General features: G+C 54.4%; 1 protein-coding gene across 1 annotated transcript; it reads left to right on the top strand.

Annotated features, from left to right (window-relative positions):
• The first annotated feature begins 1,596 nt into the window (after nt 1–1,596).
• On the top strand, nt 1,597–6,280 carry LOC122152944 (histone H3-like centromeric protein A). Its single transcript, XM_042788705.1, has 5 exons — nt 1,597–1,644; nt 1,825–1,941; nt 3,533–3,624; nt 4,891–4,968; nt 6,001–6,280. The coding sequence occupies exons 2-5, from the start codon at nt 1,842–1,844 to the stop codon at nt 6,133–6,135; spliced, it is 405 nt and encodes a 134-aa protein (XP_042644639.1). The 5' UTR covers nt 1,597–1,644; nt 1,825–1,841; the 3' UTR covers nt 6,136–6,280.
• Nucleotides 6,281–15,091: the final 8,811 nt, after the last annotated feature.

The following is a 15,091-nucleotide window of genomic DNA, read 5'->3' as shown; positions in this document are numbered from 1 at the left end:
CTACGCTATGGGCAACTGGGATCATACTGGGAGTGACTTGAATCATACTGAGAGTGACTTGAATCATACTGGGAGTGACTGGAACCATGTTGGGTGTGACTGGGAGCAACTGTGGTGATGGTAGGGGCAAATGGGAGTGACTGGGAGTGACTGGGAGCATGTTGGAGGCAGCTGGGACCATACTGGGAGTGACTGGGATCATGCTGGAAGTGGGATCATACTGGGAGGGATTGGGAGTATGCTGGGGGAAACTGGGATCATACTGGGAATATACAAGGGTCAACCTAGGAGTGACTGGGATCATACTGGGGGTGACTGGGAGAAACTGGGAATGATTAGGAGCATGTTGGGTGTAACTGAGATCATACTGGTTGTGACTGGGACTATGCTGTGGGCAACTGGGGTCATACTTGAAACAACTGAAGTCATACTGTGAGGGACTGGGAGCACGCTGGGGGCAGCTGGGATCATATTGGGAGCAACGGGAATCATATTGGGGACAACTGGGAGGGACTGGAAATGGCTGGGAGCATGCTGGGGGTGACTGGTATGTACTGGGAGCAACTGGAACTACTCTGGGAGCAACTGGGATCATACTGGGAGCAACTGGAATCATACTGGAAGTAGCTGGGACCATTCTGGGAGCAACTGGGAGTGATTGGGGGGCATGCTGGGGCAACTGGGATATACTAGGAGCAACTGGAACTGCGCTATGGGCAACTGAGATCATGCTGGGGCAACTGAAATCATACTGGGAGTGAGTGGAAGTGCTTAGGAGCATGTTAGGTGTAACTGGAATCATATTGGGAGCAACTGGGACTATGCTGGGGGCAACTGTGGTCACACTGGGAGCAGCTGGGCTCATGCTGGGAGCAACTGGAATTACATGGAACCAGACTGGGGGGAACTGGGATCACATTGAGGGAACTGGGAGCGACTAGGAGCACACTGGGGGCAACTGGGATACAGTGGGAGGAGCTGGGAGCACACTGCTGGCTGCCAGGATCGTACTGGGAGTGACTGGGAGCAACTGGGGTCACACTGGGGGCAAGTAGGAGTGACTGGAAGCATGCTAGGGGTGACTGAGAGCAACTGGGGTCACACCGGGAGCAACTGGGAGTGAGCGGGACCATGCTGGGAGCAACTGGGAGTGACTGGGGAAGAGTGAGTCCATTCAGGAGGTGACTGGGATCGTACTGGGAGCAAGTGGGACCACAGCGGGGGCAAACAGATGCGGCTGGGGAATCACACTGGTAATGACTGGGAGCATGTTGGGAGGAACTGGGATCATACTGGGACCAGAGTGGGGGGTGACTGGGGTCACACTGGGGGTGACTGGGAGCAACTGGGAGTGATTAGGAGCATGTTGGGTGTAACTGGGGTCATACTGGGAACAAGTACCTCCCCCCTTCCCCCGGGAAACGCTGAGCCAGCGCTCACCGTGGTGGGGGCGCGGATATGCAAATTTATGCTAATGGCCCCCGCTGTCTCTTCCCGCTCCGCGGCCGCCGAGTCACCATCGAGACGCGGCCTCCGACAGCGCAGAACGGCCGAGCGGCCGCCTATTGGTCGGGCCGTGGGAGCGGCGGGCGGAAGTGGCGTCAGGGGCCGGGAAGTTTGAATCCATCCGAGCGGCAGCGACAGGTTTAGGGGGAGGCTCGGGGGGGGGCTCGGCCGTGACGTCACGGCGCGGGGATGTCATAGAGGGGGCAGGAAGGGGGAGCGGTGGGGAGTGACGTAGGCTGGGGGGGGGGGGCTTAGGGGCGGTTGGGAGGGGGGCACCGCGGGCCGGACCCCTCATTCTCCCCACCCCTCCCCCCCAAGGTGGGTGGAGCCTCGCCATGCCCCGCTCCAAGCCCGCCGCGCCCCGGCGCCGCCGCGTCCCCGAGACCCCGCCTCCGGCCCCGCCTCCGGCCCCGCCCCCGGCCCGCCGGCCCCGTCGTGAGTGGAAGGGGAGGGGTTGGGACCCCCCCTATGGAACCCCCCTGTAGATCGCCCTGATCCTTCCCTGACCCCCTCCCCGGCCCTATAGAACCCCCCCAACCCCTATAGAACCCCCCTGACCCTATAGACCCTTCCCTGACATCCCCCCCAGCCCTATAGAGCCCCCCCGACCCTATAGACCCTTTCCTGACCACCCCCCCCGGCCCTATAGAACCGCCCCCCCACCCGGCCAATAAACCCTTCCCTGACCGCCCACCCACCCCAGCCCTATAGAACCTTCCCTGATCACACCCCCCCCGCCCTATAGACTCCCTCTGGACCCTATAGATCCTTCCCTAACCCCCCCCACCCTCCGGGCCCTATAGACCCCCCCCTGGACCTTATACATCCCTCTCTAAATCCCCCCTGGACACTACAGACCCTTCCCTGACCCCCCTCCACGGCCTTATAGACCCCTCTTGGACCCAATGGATCACTCCCTACCACCAGACCCTATAGATCTCCACACACCCTATAGATCCCTCCCCCTATAGATCCCCCCAACCCTATAAATTCCCCGATCCCCAGCCCTATAGATCCCTCCTACACCCTATGGGTCCCTCCCTACCACCCTGCATCCTATAGACTCCCCCAAACCCTATAGGTCCCTCCCAGACCCTATAGGTCCCTCCCTTTCCACCCTGGACCCTGTAGGTTCCCCCCCAGACCTTATAGTTCTCTCTCTTTCCCCAAACCCAGCCCCTATAGATTCCCCCGGGCCCCGTTGATCCCACCACCCCCTCCAGACCCTATAGATCTCTCCCAGCCCCTATAGAACTCCCGGGGAGAGGGACCCTATGGATCCCTGCCTCCCCCCAACCCTGGACTGGATGGATCCCTCTGTTATTCCCTGCCCTGGGCCATATAGATCTCTTTGGATCCTATAGTTCCCCCTGTCATCCTCCCTGGCCCTATGGATCCCTCCCAGACCCTATAGGTTCCCCCGTCCTCCCCCCCCAGCCCCTACAGATCCCTCTGTATCCCCCATGCAGCCCCTATAGATCCCTCCCAGCCGCGTCCCCTCACGCTGAGACCTAGAGATCCCCCGGCCCTGTGCCCTGAGTCCCCCCTGCCCCCCCCCTCCGTGTCCCCTTGGTGTCACCCCCTGTCATAGCCCTCCCCCAGTGCCAGCCCCACTGACGCTGTCCCTGTCCCCCCCCCCATACCCCATTGGTGTCCCCCCCAACACTGTCCCTGTCACACCTGTCCCCCTCCATGTCCCACTGTTGTGACCCCCCCAACACTGTCCCTGTCCCCCCCGTCCCACCCGCCCTGTCACCCCCCAATGCTGTCCCTGTTCCCCCGTGTCCCCCCTGTCCCCCCCGACGCTGTCCCTGTCTCCCCCTGTCCCCCCCGTCCCCCCTCCATCCCCCCCCGCCCCCCCCGAAGCTGTCCCTGTCCCCCCATGTCCTCCCCCCTCCCCCCCGACACTGTCCCTGTCCACCCATGTCCCCCCATTTCCCCTCCCCATCCCCCCCGACGCTGTCCCTGTCCCCCCATTTCCCCTCCCCATCCCCCCTGACCCTGTCCCTGTCCCCCATGTCCCGAGGGTTTCGCCCCGGCCAGCGGGCGCTGCAGGAGATCCGCAGGTACCAGAGCAGCACCCACCTGCTCCTGCGCCCCGGGCCCTTCGCCCGCCTGGTGAGCCCCAACACCCACCCCGGGGGGACACCAAAACCTCCCTGGGGGTCCCCAAAACTCATCTGCCCGCCTGAGCACCCCAGAACCACCCTGGGGGAACCCCAAAATCAATTCCCAGCGGAACCCAAAACCCACCCCAGGGGGGACCCCAAAACCAACCACCTTCCTGGGTGCCCCAAAACAACCCCGGGGGCACCCCAAAAGCACCACTAGGGACCCCCAAAACCCACCCACCTGCCTGGGCACCCCAAAACCACCCTGGGGAACCCTAAAACCCACCCTGGGGGCACCCCAAAACCCGCTCCCCCCTCAGGCGACACCCAACCCGCACCCACTTCCCTGGGCACCCCAAAACCCATCCCTGCGGAGACACCCCCAAACCCCCGTGGGGGACACCCCAAACCAACCCCCCCACACCCCCTTGGCACCCCTAAACCCCCCCCAGATCCCCTCCAGGACCCCCAACCCCCCCCCCAGCACCCCCAAACCTCCCAAAACCCCCCCCCGGAATCCCCCAGGCACCCCCAAACACCCCCCGGGTCCCCCACCTCCCCCAGCCCCCCAATGTCCTTGTCCCCTGCGATGACGTGGGTCCCCTCCCTCTGGCCTTGTCCCCTCTCCCCGGTGACGCAGTGGCCTTGTCCGCCTCCCAATGTCCTTGGGGTGTCCCAGTCCCCCCACCACCACAGTCCCTGGGGGGTACAGGCTGTCCCCTGTGCCCCTCCCCCCAGAGGGGCACTGTCCCCATGCCCAGGGGGTCCGCAAAATGTCCCCAAGGTGCCCCCCACATCCCTGCTGTCCCTCGCCCTGGGGTGGGGGGCCCCAACATGTCCCCAACGTGTCCCCAAAATGTCCCCAAGGTGCCCCCCACATCTCTGGTGTCCCTTGCCCTGGCGTGGGGGGGGTCCCCAAAATGTCCCCAAGGTGCCCCCCACATCCCTGCTGTCCCTCGCCCTGGGGTGGGGGGCCCCAACGTGTCCCCAGCGTGTCCCCAAAATGTCCCCAAGGTGCCCCCCACATCTCTGGTGTCCCTTGCCCTGGCGTGGGGGGGTCCCCAAAATGTCCCTAAGGTGTCCCCCACATCCCTGCTGTCCCTCGCCCTGGGGTGGGGTGTCCCCAGGTGTCCCTAAGGTGACACCCCAGGGTGTCCCCATGCTCGGGCTGTCCCCAGGGTACTCCCTCCCTCCCCCCCTCCCCCCACCATGGGGTTGTCCCCCCACCTGGGGTATCCCCACGGTGTCACTTGGGGTGTCCCCGTGTCCCCAGGTGCGGGAGATCTGCCTCATGTTTACCCGGGGGGTGGATTATCGGTGGCAGCGGATGGCGCTGGTGGCCCTGCAGGAGGTGGGTGCTGGGGGGGCCCGTGGGTGCTGGGGGGGGGGTCCTGTGGGTGCTGGGGGAGGCTCATGGGTGCTGGGGGTTCATTTGGGGGGGGGTCCTATGGGTGCTGGGAGGGATCTGGGAGGGTCCTATGGGTGCTGAGGGAGGGGAGGCCTCGGATGCTGGGGATTGATCTGAGGGGGCTTATGGGTGCTGGGAGGGTCCTATGGGTGCTGGGGGGAGCCCATGGGTGCTGGGGGGGCGGGTCTGGGGGGTTCTATGGGAGATAGGAAGGGTGTGGGGGAATTCTGTGGGTGCTGGGGGGGAACATCTGGGGGTGCTTATGGGTGCTGGGGGGGCCCATGGGTGCTGGGGGTTCATTTGGGGGGGTCCTATGTGTGCAGGGGGGGTCCTATGGGTGCTGGAGGGGGCCTGGGGGGTCCTATGGGTGCTTGGGGGGGGGAGTCTGGTGGGGGCGTCCCATATGGGTGCTGGAGGGATCATTTGAGGGGGTGTGGGGGTGTCTGCAGGGTGCTGGGGGGGCCCATGGGTGCTGGGATGGGTTTGAGGGGGTTCTGTGGGTGATAGGAGGAGATTGGGGAGGTTCTATGGGTGCCGAGGGGAGGCGCATCTGTGGGTTCATCTGGGGGGCTTATAGGTGCTGGGAGGGGCATCCTATGGGTGATGAGGGTGTCCTGTGGGTGCTGGGGGGGGGTCCCATAGGTGCTCAGATGGGTTTGAGGGTGTCCTATGGGTGTTTGGGGGGGTGTCTGGTGGGGGGGGATCCCTTATGGGAGCTGGGAGGAACATCTGTGTGTCTCCAGGGTGCTGGGGGGGCCATGGGTGCTGGGATGGGTTTGGGGGGGGGTTCTATGGGTGCTGGGGGGGGTGGGTATTAGAGGGGGGTTCCGTGGGTGGTGAGAGGGGTCTGGCTTTGGAGGGAGGTATCCCTGCCCCCCAGGGGTGTCCCCAAAGGGAGGGGGGGGGTGTTGGATTTTGGGGGGGGGGGGGGGGGCCCTGAGTTGTTTGTTGTTTTTTTTGGGGGGGTGGGCGCAGGCAGCGGAGGCGTTCACGGTGCGGCTGCTGGAGGACGCCTCGCTCTGCTCACTGCATGCCCGGCGCGTCACCCTCTACCCCAAGGACCTGCAGCTGGCCCGGCGCCTGCGCGGCTTCGAGGGGGGCCTGGCCTGAGGGGCGCCCCCCAAAAAAAAGATAAACCTCTTGGGGGGGTCACCTCCCCCACTCAGTCACCGAAACCCCCCCTTGAACAACACCCCCCCCCCCAATCCCTTCCCCTGGGGCACATGCCCGCTACAGAAACACCCTGCAGAGTGTGTGTGTGTGTGTGTGTGTGTGTGTGTGTGTCCCTCTTTATTAGGGATTCCCCCACCCCAAACATTGAGGACCCTATTGGGGACCCCCCCCCCGGGGATTCCACCCCAAAACCCCCAGCCATGGGGACCCTGCACCCCAATATCACCCCCAGAGACCCTCACGGGTTCCCACCCTTTTAGGGACACACACCCCCCTCCAACTCTTGGGGATCCCCCACCTTAATGGGAACCCCCTCCTAACCCTTGAGGACCCTATTGGGGATCCCCCCCCGGGATCCCACCCCAAAACCCCCAGCCATGGGGACCCTGCACCCCAATATCGCTCTCAGGGTCCCACCCCAAAACCACCTATGATGGGGACCCTGCACCCCAATATCGACCCCAGAGACCCCCACGGGTCCCCACCCTTTTAGGGACTCCCCCAGCCTTGAGGACCCCCCAGCATAATGGGGACCCCCCCCAAATGTTGAGGACCTTATTAGGTCCCCTTCTTTTGGGGACCCCCCCACCTTAATGGGGACCCCTGCAAGGTCCTGCCCCCCAATTACCCCCAGCCATGGTGATTTCCCCCTCCCCCCAATGAGGGGCCCCCCAAGGTCCCCCCATTTATTGGGGACCCCCCCCAGCCACTGCAGCCCCCCAATAAACGTGTGTTCCCAGCACCCCCAGCTGCCGCCAATGGGGGGGACGTGGCTTCACTTGGGGCGGGGCTTGGGGTGCCCCCCCAATATAGGGGCTCCTCCGGGGTGCACACACCCACCCCCCCTCCCAGCGATGGCGGCCGCGCTGGTGCTGGCGGGGCTGGGGGCGGGGCGAGGCGCGGGAGGCGGGGCCGAGGGGCAGGGCCGGCGCATGGGGCTGAGTTTGGGGGGGGGGGGGGGGGCCACCCCAAAACGGCCCCCCACCCCCCTGCCAGACCCTAACACCTCCCCCGAACCCCCAAAACCTCCCGTTGGGAGACCCCAAAATCCGCCCCCAGACCCTTCAAGAAACACTCCATCCATCCGCTTCCCTCCATCCATCCACCCACTGAGCCAGCCAACCAGTCAAACCTCTGCCCATCCATCCGCAGCTCCATTCGTTCAACCAAAGAGTCCCTTGATCAAACCCTCCTGCCACCAATCTGTCCTTCCAATCCTCCAAACGCTCCCACGCAAACATCTGGCCAGCCCCCACTCAGCACACAAGAGGAACCCATTTCACAACCGTCCCAAGCACCAGCACAGGCCCGGTCCCAGCTCCTGCCGTGACCCAAACCCAGAGCCCAAAGGGGACGGGGATGGGATGGGACCTGCAGGTGCCCCCTCACCTGTGACGGCGTCGGTGGAGACGGGGCCCAGACGTTTCCGACCCCACGCCCCGTACAGGTTGAACTTGTAGCGGCGCGACGGGGACAGCCCCGGCACAGGTCACCGTGTGGGAACCCCCGTCCACGGGCAGCACCTGCGGCTGGCCTTGGGCATCCCGGTACTGCACCGTGAAGGAGTCAAAGGTGCCCTTGGGGATGCTCCACTCCAGCTCCACGGACTCAGGGGGGACGTGGGAGGCCTTGAGCTCACCCAGGGTTGGCTGCAATGGTGGTTCCTCTGGCTCGGCTGGAGCTGTAATAGAGAGGTGACAAAGCAGGAGATAAACATCCATCCATCCATCCCTCCGTCCATCCACCCATCCATCTGTCCAACCATCCATCCGTCCATCTGTCCAACCATCCATCAATCCAGCCAGTCACCAAGTCACCCAGCCTTCAACCAATCCAACCAACCATCAAATCACACATCCATCTCTCCGGCTCTTTCTCCACTCATCCACGCAGGCCAACATCCCTTCACCATACATTTTGCATGAACAATCTTCCACCCCTGAGGCAACGCATTCAGCCAGCCAACCAACCATTAAGAAGGCCAGATCCCAGCACAACATTCTGTCCAGTCATCCATGTATTTATCAACCCATTCATCCCTCCACCAAATTCTCTAGTCATTCATGTGTCTGTCTGTCCATCCATCCATCCATCCATCCATCCATCCATCCATCCATCCATCCATCCATCCATCCATCCATCCATCCATCCATCCATCCATCCATCCATCCATCCATCCATCCATCCATCCACCTCATCATCCCTCTTTCCACATTTCTGGACCATTCATTCCTGCACCCTCCACCCAGTCATCTCTCCATCACTCTGCGAAAGCAGTCATCTGCCCATTTCACCATCGTCTATCCAGCATTCCATTCTTTCGGTGAGAAGTTTTTGCTGTGGGCCTAAAAGTGCTATTCTGGCTCTGCTGAAGATTTGTGTGTTCCCAGTGAAAGGAAGCAGCTAGACAGGGATTGCTATGTGCAGCATGGTAGTTTGGAGGAAACAGTGCTGCACAGCGACGATCGTCCATGTAGGTGCTTTCTGTGAGAAGTTTTCGCTGTGGGCCTAAAAACGCTTATTCTGGCTCTGATTAGTGTTTTTGTGTTCCCAGTGAAAGGAAGCAGAGATAGGCGGATTGATATACCAGTGGAAAGGTAATATTTTTATTGAAACCCTTTCTGCTGCTTTTGGGGGGAATTTGGAAGGGAGTATTAGAAGGAAAAGTAGCCTTTTTTTTTTTTTTTTTTTTTGTATTTCAAATGAGAGATTGTTATCTATGCAGGTAACATTTTTAAAGAACTTTTTGTTTAAAAGAAAGCTATTAATAAAGAGGACTTTTCTTCCTCTTGGAAGACAAAAGAAATAAAAGGTTTATTATTTCATAGCGCCCAGACATCTGGAGAGGAATGTGAATAGCGTTAAAAGTACCTGGTGCAGTCTGCAGTGTGCGTAGTGTTTCTTTATACAGTATTAGGCCTGGCAGGATGAGAAACTGCTAATTGTCCTGGGCATATGACCTGTGTTTTGATATATTTTCAAAAGCAGACACATCAGGAAGCACACACCTTTTTATACTTGAAAAGGTGGCATGAACTGGAACTTGAAGCACTGGAGTTTCATGGGCTTTTTAGGTATGTGATGGGGTAATGAGATGGTTATTGTGTGACAGAAATTACTGCTGAAGAGTTAAGTAAAAAGCAAGATTTTGTCCAGAATTTTTTTAAAAATAAGAATGGATGAAGAACAGTTTTCTCTGGTGCATCGAAATATTTTTTGTCCTCTTCTAGAAGAGAGTGTCTTTGGGTGCGGAATTACGAACAATCCCCCAGGAAGAAGCATTCAATTGAAGAGCTAAAATAGCCTTTCCACACATGTTAATTCCCTCTTCGGTAGGGAATGCAGGACAGGGATCACTTTAGAAGAAACTTCTATTTACAAGCTCTAACAGCTTTGTACATGATGATTTCTTTCATGAGATATCTCAACCACTTATAATGTATTCTTACATTTTCAAATATCAAACAAACGTAGTGACAGATGCTGCAGAGCAGCTGAGGAGATAGCTCTCTCCCTGTGATTGAGTTATTACGTATTCCATTAGATAGTGCTGCTCAGCTGAGCTTTTGAAGGCGGAAGGTATGATTAACAGAGGAGGAAAGGCTTCTTATTAGTTACAGTAATGCACTGCCAATTGTAGGGGTGATCAAATATTGGTTCAGTCTTACCACTGTTGCTTACTTTTAATTGGTATGAGTATATTTGATAAAGATGACGGAACTGCCCAGCAGAACAGAGGCCGTATGCAAAGTCACAGCCTCACTGCTCCTCTCGTTTAAGATCAGATTTATGCAGACGGACAAGACAAAGACGTATGAGAAAAACAGTTCAACAAGTGCCACGAGGTCATGATATTGAACCTGAAAAATGAATCTGTTCATTACTTGAACAATGTAACAAGGCAGTTTATAAGGAATATGCTTATTTATTGTAAATGCTACAGCTAAGCAAATGATTTTTGGTTTAGCTGGATTTCAAATTCTCACTTTCATCAGCATTATCTTGCCAAATATGCTCCCAAGCATATTTTAAATTAGGATTTCACACTAGTGATTGCCTTTTTTTTTCCCCTCAAAGGATGAATTAGTTCACAATAAAAGATGCATATTAAGCAATTTATTATGCTAATGACTGTCCTGGGTTGAATGAGTGGTGGAGTTTTTTGGTGGCAGGGGAGGGGGCTATCGGGGCAGCCCCCTGTGAGAAGCTTCTTGAAGCTCCCCCAGCTCCACGTCAGCTCCACTTCTGTTTGGGAAATTGAGCCAATCGGCTGCGCCTCTGCGATAACGTATTTAAGAAGGGACTGTGGTGACGGGCAGTCGGACTTGTGAGGAGGAGTTGCTGCAGCTGCATGAACACCAAGGTCAGTGGAGGAACGGAGGAAGAAAGGAGGGGGGAGGTGTGCCGGAGCAGAGACCCCCCTGTATCCTGTGGTGAGACGGCAGGGTGGCCCCCCCCGCCACCCATGGAGATCTACGGTGGAGCAGACACTGATTTATGGCCTGTGGCTTCTGCTTGGCATAATCAAGGTGCTGTGCCCGAAGAAGGCCGGGGTCTCATGGGAAAAGGCAGCCCCGCTGCTGTAATTCAGCGCTGGGAGGATTGCAGCATGCGGGGGAGTCCCACGCTGGAGCAGCTCGGGAAGGGCTGCAGCCGTGGGAGGGAATCCAGTCGGAGAAGTTAGTGACCCATGACGGAGCAGTGTGGGGAACGCTGCGGCCCATGGGAGGAGCTCATGTTGGAGAAAGTTTGTGGAGGACTGTCTCCTGTGAGAGGGGGGGACCACGATGGAGCAGGAGGAACAAGTTTCGGACACTCCCCTCACTGAAGTGGCATCCCTGCCTGCACCCCCCATTCCCTGCCCCTGCGCCACTGGGGGAGGAGGTAGAGATATCAGGAGCAGAGCTGAGCCCGGGGAGAAGGGAGGGGTGGGGGGAAGGTGTTCTCAAGATGTGGCAATGCTTCTACTATCCTACTCTGTTATGTGTTGTTAGTGTCTGTAATAAATGTCTGTTCTTTTTTTCCTCTCCTAACGAGTCTGCCTTTTGCTCGTGATCATAAAGGGGAATTTTCCCCCATCCCAGTCCTATCTCGAACCCCAAGCCTGGCTCTCTGCCCCTTCCCATTGCTGGAGGAGAAGGGAGAGAGAGCTGTTGCGTTGTGGTTGGCTGCCGACCAGGCCCAAACCACGACAATGACTTGCAGAAAAAAAGCCAAATTACCTTGATGGTAGATTATATTGAACAATCGAAAAACACACTCATCGGAATTCTCAGTGAATGCATAGTTTAGCTGTAGTTTGCTACAGGAAGTTTCCTGTTAATAGTATCCACATTATAGACAAATAGTCGTGCATTAGCAGTAACCACCTTCATAGTGAAACAGTGCAGACAGCTCTCACTCAGATTTGTAATTATGTCTCATTATCCTTCAGCAGTCATTTTTAGCTCAGTTTGGAAGCAAAGCTTGTGTGATCATGGCGTATGGTGCATGCCCTGGCATTTCCTACCTGCTTATCTTAAAATCTGTCATCTGATTCCAACCAGACTGAAAGAGAAGTTGAGACTCAAATGATGCTAAAGTTTGTACAAATTTTACACTAACAGGGAGTCAGGTAGAAGAAAAAGCTGACAATAATGGATACAGAAGCTTTGCCTAAAAATATGAATTCATAGGAAACAAAGTGTCCTGACTTGCTCCCAGAACGGTTTCTCCCTCTGAGCTGTGAAACATTTCCTATGGCATGCTGTGTGCCCGGCCACTTTTGCTGACCTCCCTGGCACCTGGGGACATCCGCAGTTTGGGGCATGGGGCTATTAGTCAACTGGAAAAGTAGGAGAGAGAGTTGCTGCAGTGTAGTAGCTACACATCATTAAGGTTACATAGGGATAAGGATATAGGTGGAGAGAAACACTTTCAATGCAATCTTGAAATGACACATGGATTAACATTCCTAACTTCAGTCAAAGAAAGATTATACAAAATACATAGACTATCAAAATTATTCTTTCAAGTTGGATCAATAACAAGATTCAGTCAGAGAAAAAGCTGTTCTGTGATAATGGCAGGAGATAAAATAATCAGTCTTAAGTGAGCAAGAAAATAACGAAATCAGTGTAATTGGAGGAGAAACAGTTGCCTGAACACTCATCCTGCACCAACTCTATCAAACATCTTGTTATAATTGACTGAAGTCCAATCTCATAACAAGCATACAATTTTATTTGGGTTCAATCAACTTAGGGTGAGAAGCAATAAGCAAAGCAGCGCTGGGCGCGTGGGGAGTCTCAGCTCTGCCACACGCACCCCGAGTTCTAACAGCAGTGCCTTTTATACTCCTGTACCTGCGTCTTGACCAATCCCCATTTACCAGACAGTCGTCCTGCTCTTCCTCCGTTGGATCATTCGAGTTGCTGGGGTACATGTCCGTCCCTTGTTGGGTCCTTTGAAAGTCTGGAGGTCTCTGCCTCTTGGCGCGCTGTTGTACTATTGGATCTTTTGGAAGTGGCGGGGTTTTGTCTTTCAGCGGGCTTTCCTCAGCAGAGGTTGCATCAGCTCAAGGTGGAGTTTCTAAGAAGTGGTTACATTGTTCCGAGCAAGAAGCACACTCATCTATATTTTATTCTTGCATATTCTCGATTTGATTCCAACATTCATCACAATTATTATACAGGTTATAGTGATCACACATCATTTCAGACCCACACAGGGTACAATAATTACATTTATCACACCGTATTTTATTTTGGCACGAATCATGCCTATGTTTTCCACAATCTGAACAACCTAAATCAGAGGGAAGCAGCTCAAACACAGAGAATCTTCCAGATTCTCCAGCTCTAAGAAAAGTCAGCAGTAGTGTCAAAAAGCTACAGTGTAATGAGTTTTGACCACACACAAAATGAAAACAAGTCATTTTTAGCAGATGATTATTACCAATACGAATAAAAGCAAATGCCACTTCAGAATCTGGTCAGTTGAGACTTCTCAGTGCACATAATCATGGATTTTTCTTCTCCAATCACTGCAACTGTTACCTAGTACCTCTGAGTTAATGGCCCTGGCATAAACATTGTGCTTATTTTCAAGTGCCTAATTACAACTCACTTTGTCTTTGCACTTAAGTAATCTGCACAACTGAAATTAAGCTTTTATATATTTAATTGGTATTCATTTCCCTTTTTGTGAAAAAAAAACAAAACAAAACAAAACAAAACCCAAAAGATTGGTTAAAGCCTGCAACTTCCTCCACTGGTTATCGTGCACACACAGACCTTATATCTATGAGTGGAAAGGCAATGCCATCACGCAAAAACCAAGGACAGTGCCCTGGAGTTGAGTTAGTGACAAAGGTTTGTGTTAGCAGTGAAAGTTCAGCATCACTGTAATAACATCAAAAGATGGAGCTGCAACTTATTGGTTCTGAATTATCATATTATGAAAATGAGCATTTTCAATGTGTTCTGTAGCAGGAAATATTTTATCTGCTATAAACCCAACAGCTTTTGTAAATGATTAAACTCTCAAGCTTCTTTTCAGCATTTAACAAGCTGTGAAAGTTGTTTGCAGTGTTGGACATACAGCACCACTGCTTTTATCCTCCAAAGTAGTGACAAAGGTACAACATAAATGAAACACTATCTGCTTTTCCTCTGTATCATTGTTCTGCGCTTTGTTAAAGCATGCCATATGAAAAAAACCCTGTTATATAAATAACTACTCAGGACCAATTTAGTGTTCAACATCAGTTTGTAGGAAGAACTACCTCTTGCTTTCACGACTATCATTAGTTGAAGCTGAAACCACTTAGAAAGCAGCTGCAGCACCAGAGCGAGCAGCATCTAGGGAAAGCTGCTCCAAAATGCAGTCTCTGTATAAAGCTAAGGCCCGGCCTGCACGGGGTAGGTGCATTTTCCAACACAGCATATGAGTTAAGAGGGATGACTTTTTCGCTGCCTGAACATGAGTACGAACCTTTTGACACCAACACAGCAGCGCTGGCGTGGAAGGAACCTGCCCAGCTAGCACACGTACTCCGTATTAGCAAAGTACTCTTTGGCCACTGTGAGGGATTTATGCATGGAGATTTTGCCTTTATGGGCAAACACATCCAGTTTGCGTACACTCAAAGAAATATTTTCCAGTCCAGAAAGGATGACATCGTTGAAAAAACTTCGTTTTCTGCTTCATGATAAAAAACAGCAACTGATAAATTCCTGATTTCCCTAAATCCTATTCCATCCCCCTGTTTCAATACCTGATCTAGTTACTTATGAAACGATGAGTAATTTTATTATTCATGGATGTGTGCATATCATTCAAATGAAAAACCACAACATAGGCTGAAGCAATACTGCAAAGAAAAAAACCACTAATGTTTAAAAAATTCAAACAAAACCCACAAAATTACTAAGAAGAAGCTGTGACTAAGACAACAGGCATAGATTCAAGTCCTCAGCTTCCTGCTATTAATACTGCATGACACCAAGCATGTCATTTGAGCATGCTGTGCCTGGTTTCCGATCTCTAAAACAAACACAACAGGCACTAAGATGCTGCAAGTGTATGTGGAGAGATTATTTTGAACCCAACTTCATTTTCCACTCGTTTCCATGGAAAATTAGCATCTCCCCCTGCTCATGGTGCTCATTTTGGTTAGAGCAGGCAAGCCCAGTGAAAAACACAAGGAAGTTTAGGCAATGGTCATTTTTCTGTGTACAAAAATCATAGTGTGTGGGGTACAGAGGAAAAAGGCAACAGTAAGTTTGACAGGGCAGCCTAGGGGAGGGGAAAGACATTTGGCTGCGGCCTGCGAGGGGTGGAAAGCCTCTCTCACGCTTCCCTGCTCATCTGCATTTCAACACTGGCACTCAGCTCTTCCTCACCTTGGGTG

The sequence above is a fragment of the Tyto alba genome, unplaced genomic scaffold, assembly GCF_018691265.1.
Source record: "Tyto alba isolate M040663 unplaced genomic scaffold, T.alba_DEE_v4.0 Super-Scaffold_14, whole genome shotgun sequence".
NCBI lineage: Eukaryota > Metazoa > Chordata > Aves > Strigiformes > Tytonidae > Tyto > Tyto alba.
The sequence above is the reverse complement of the archived record's forward strand: the minus strand, read 5'-3'. Positions and strand labels throughout refer to the sequence as shown.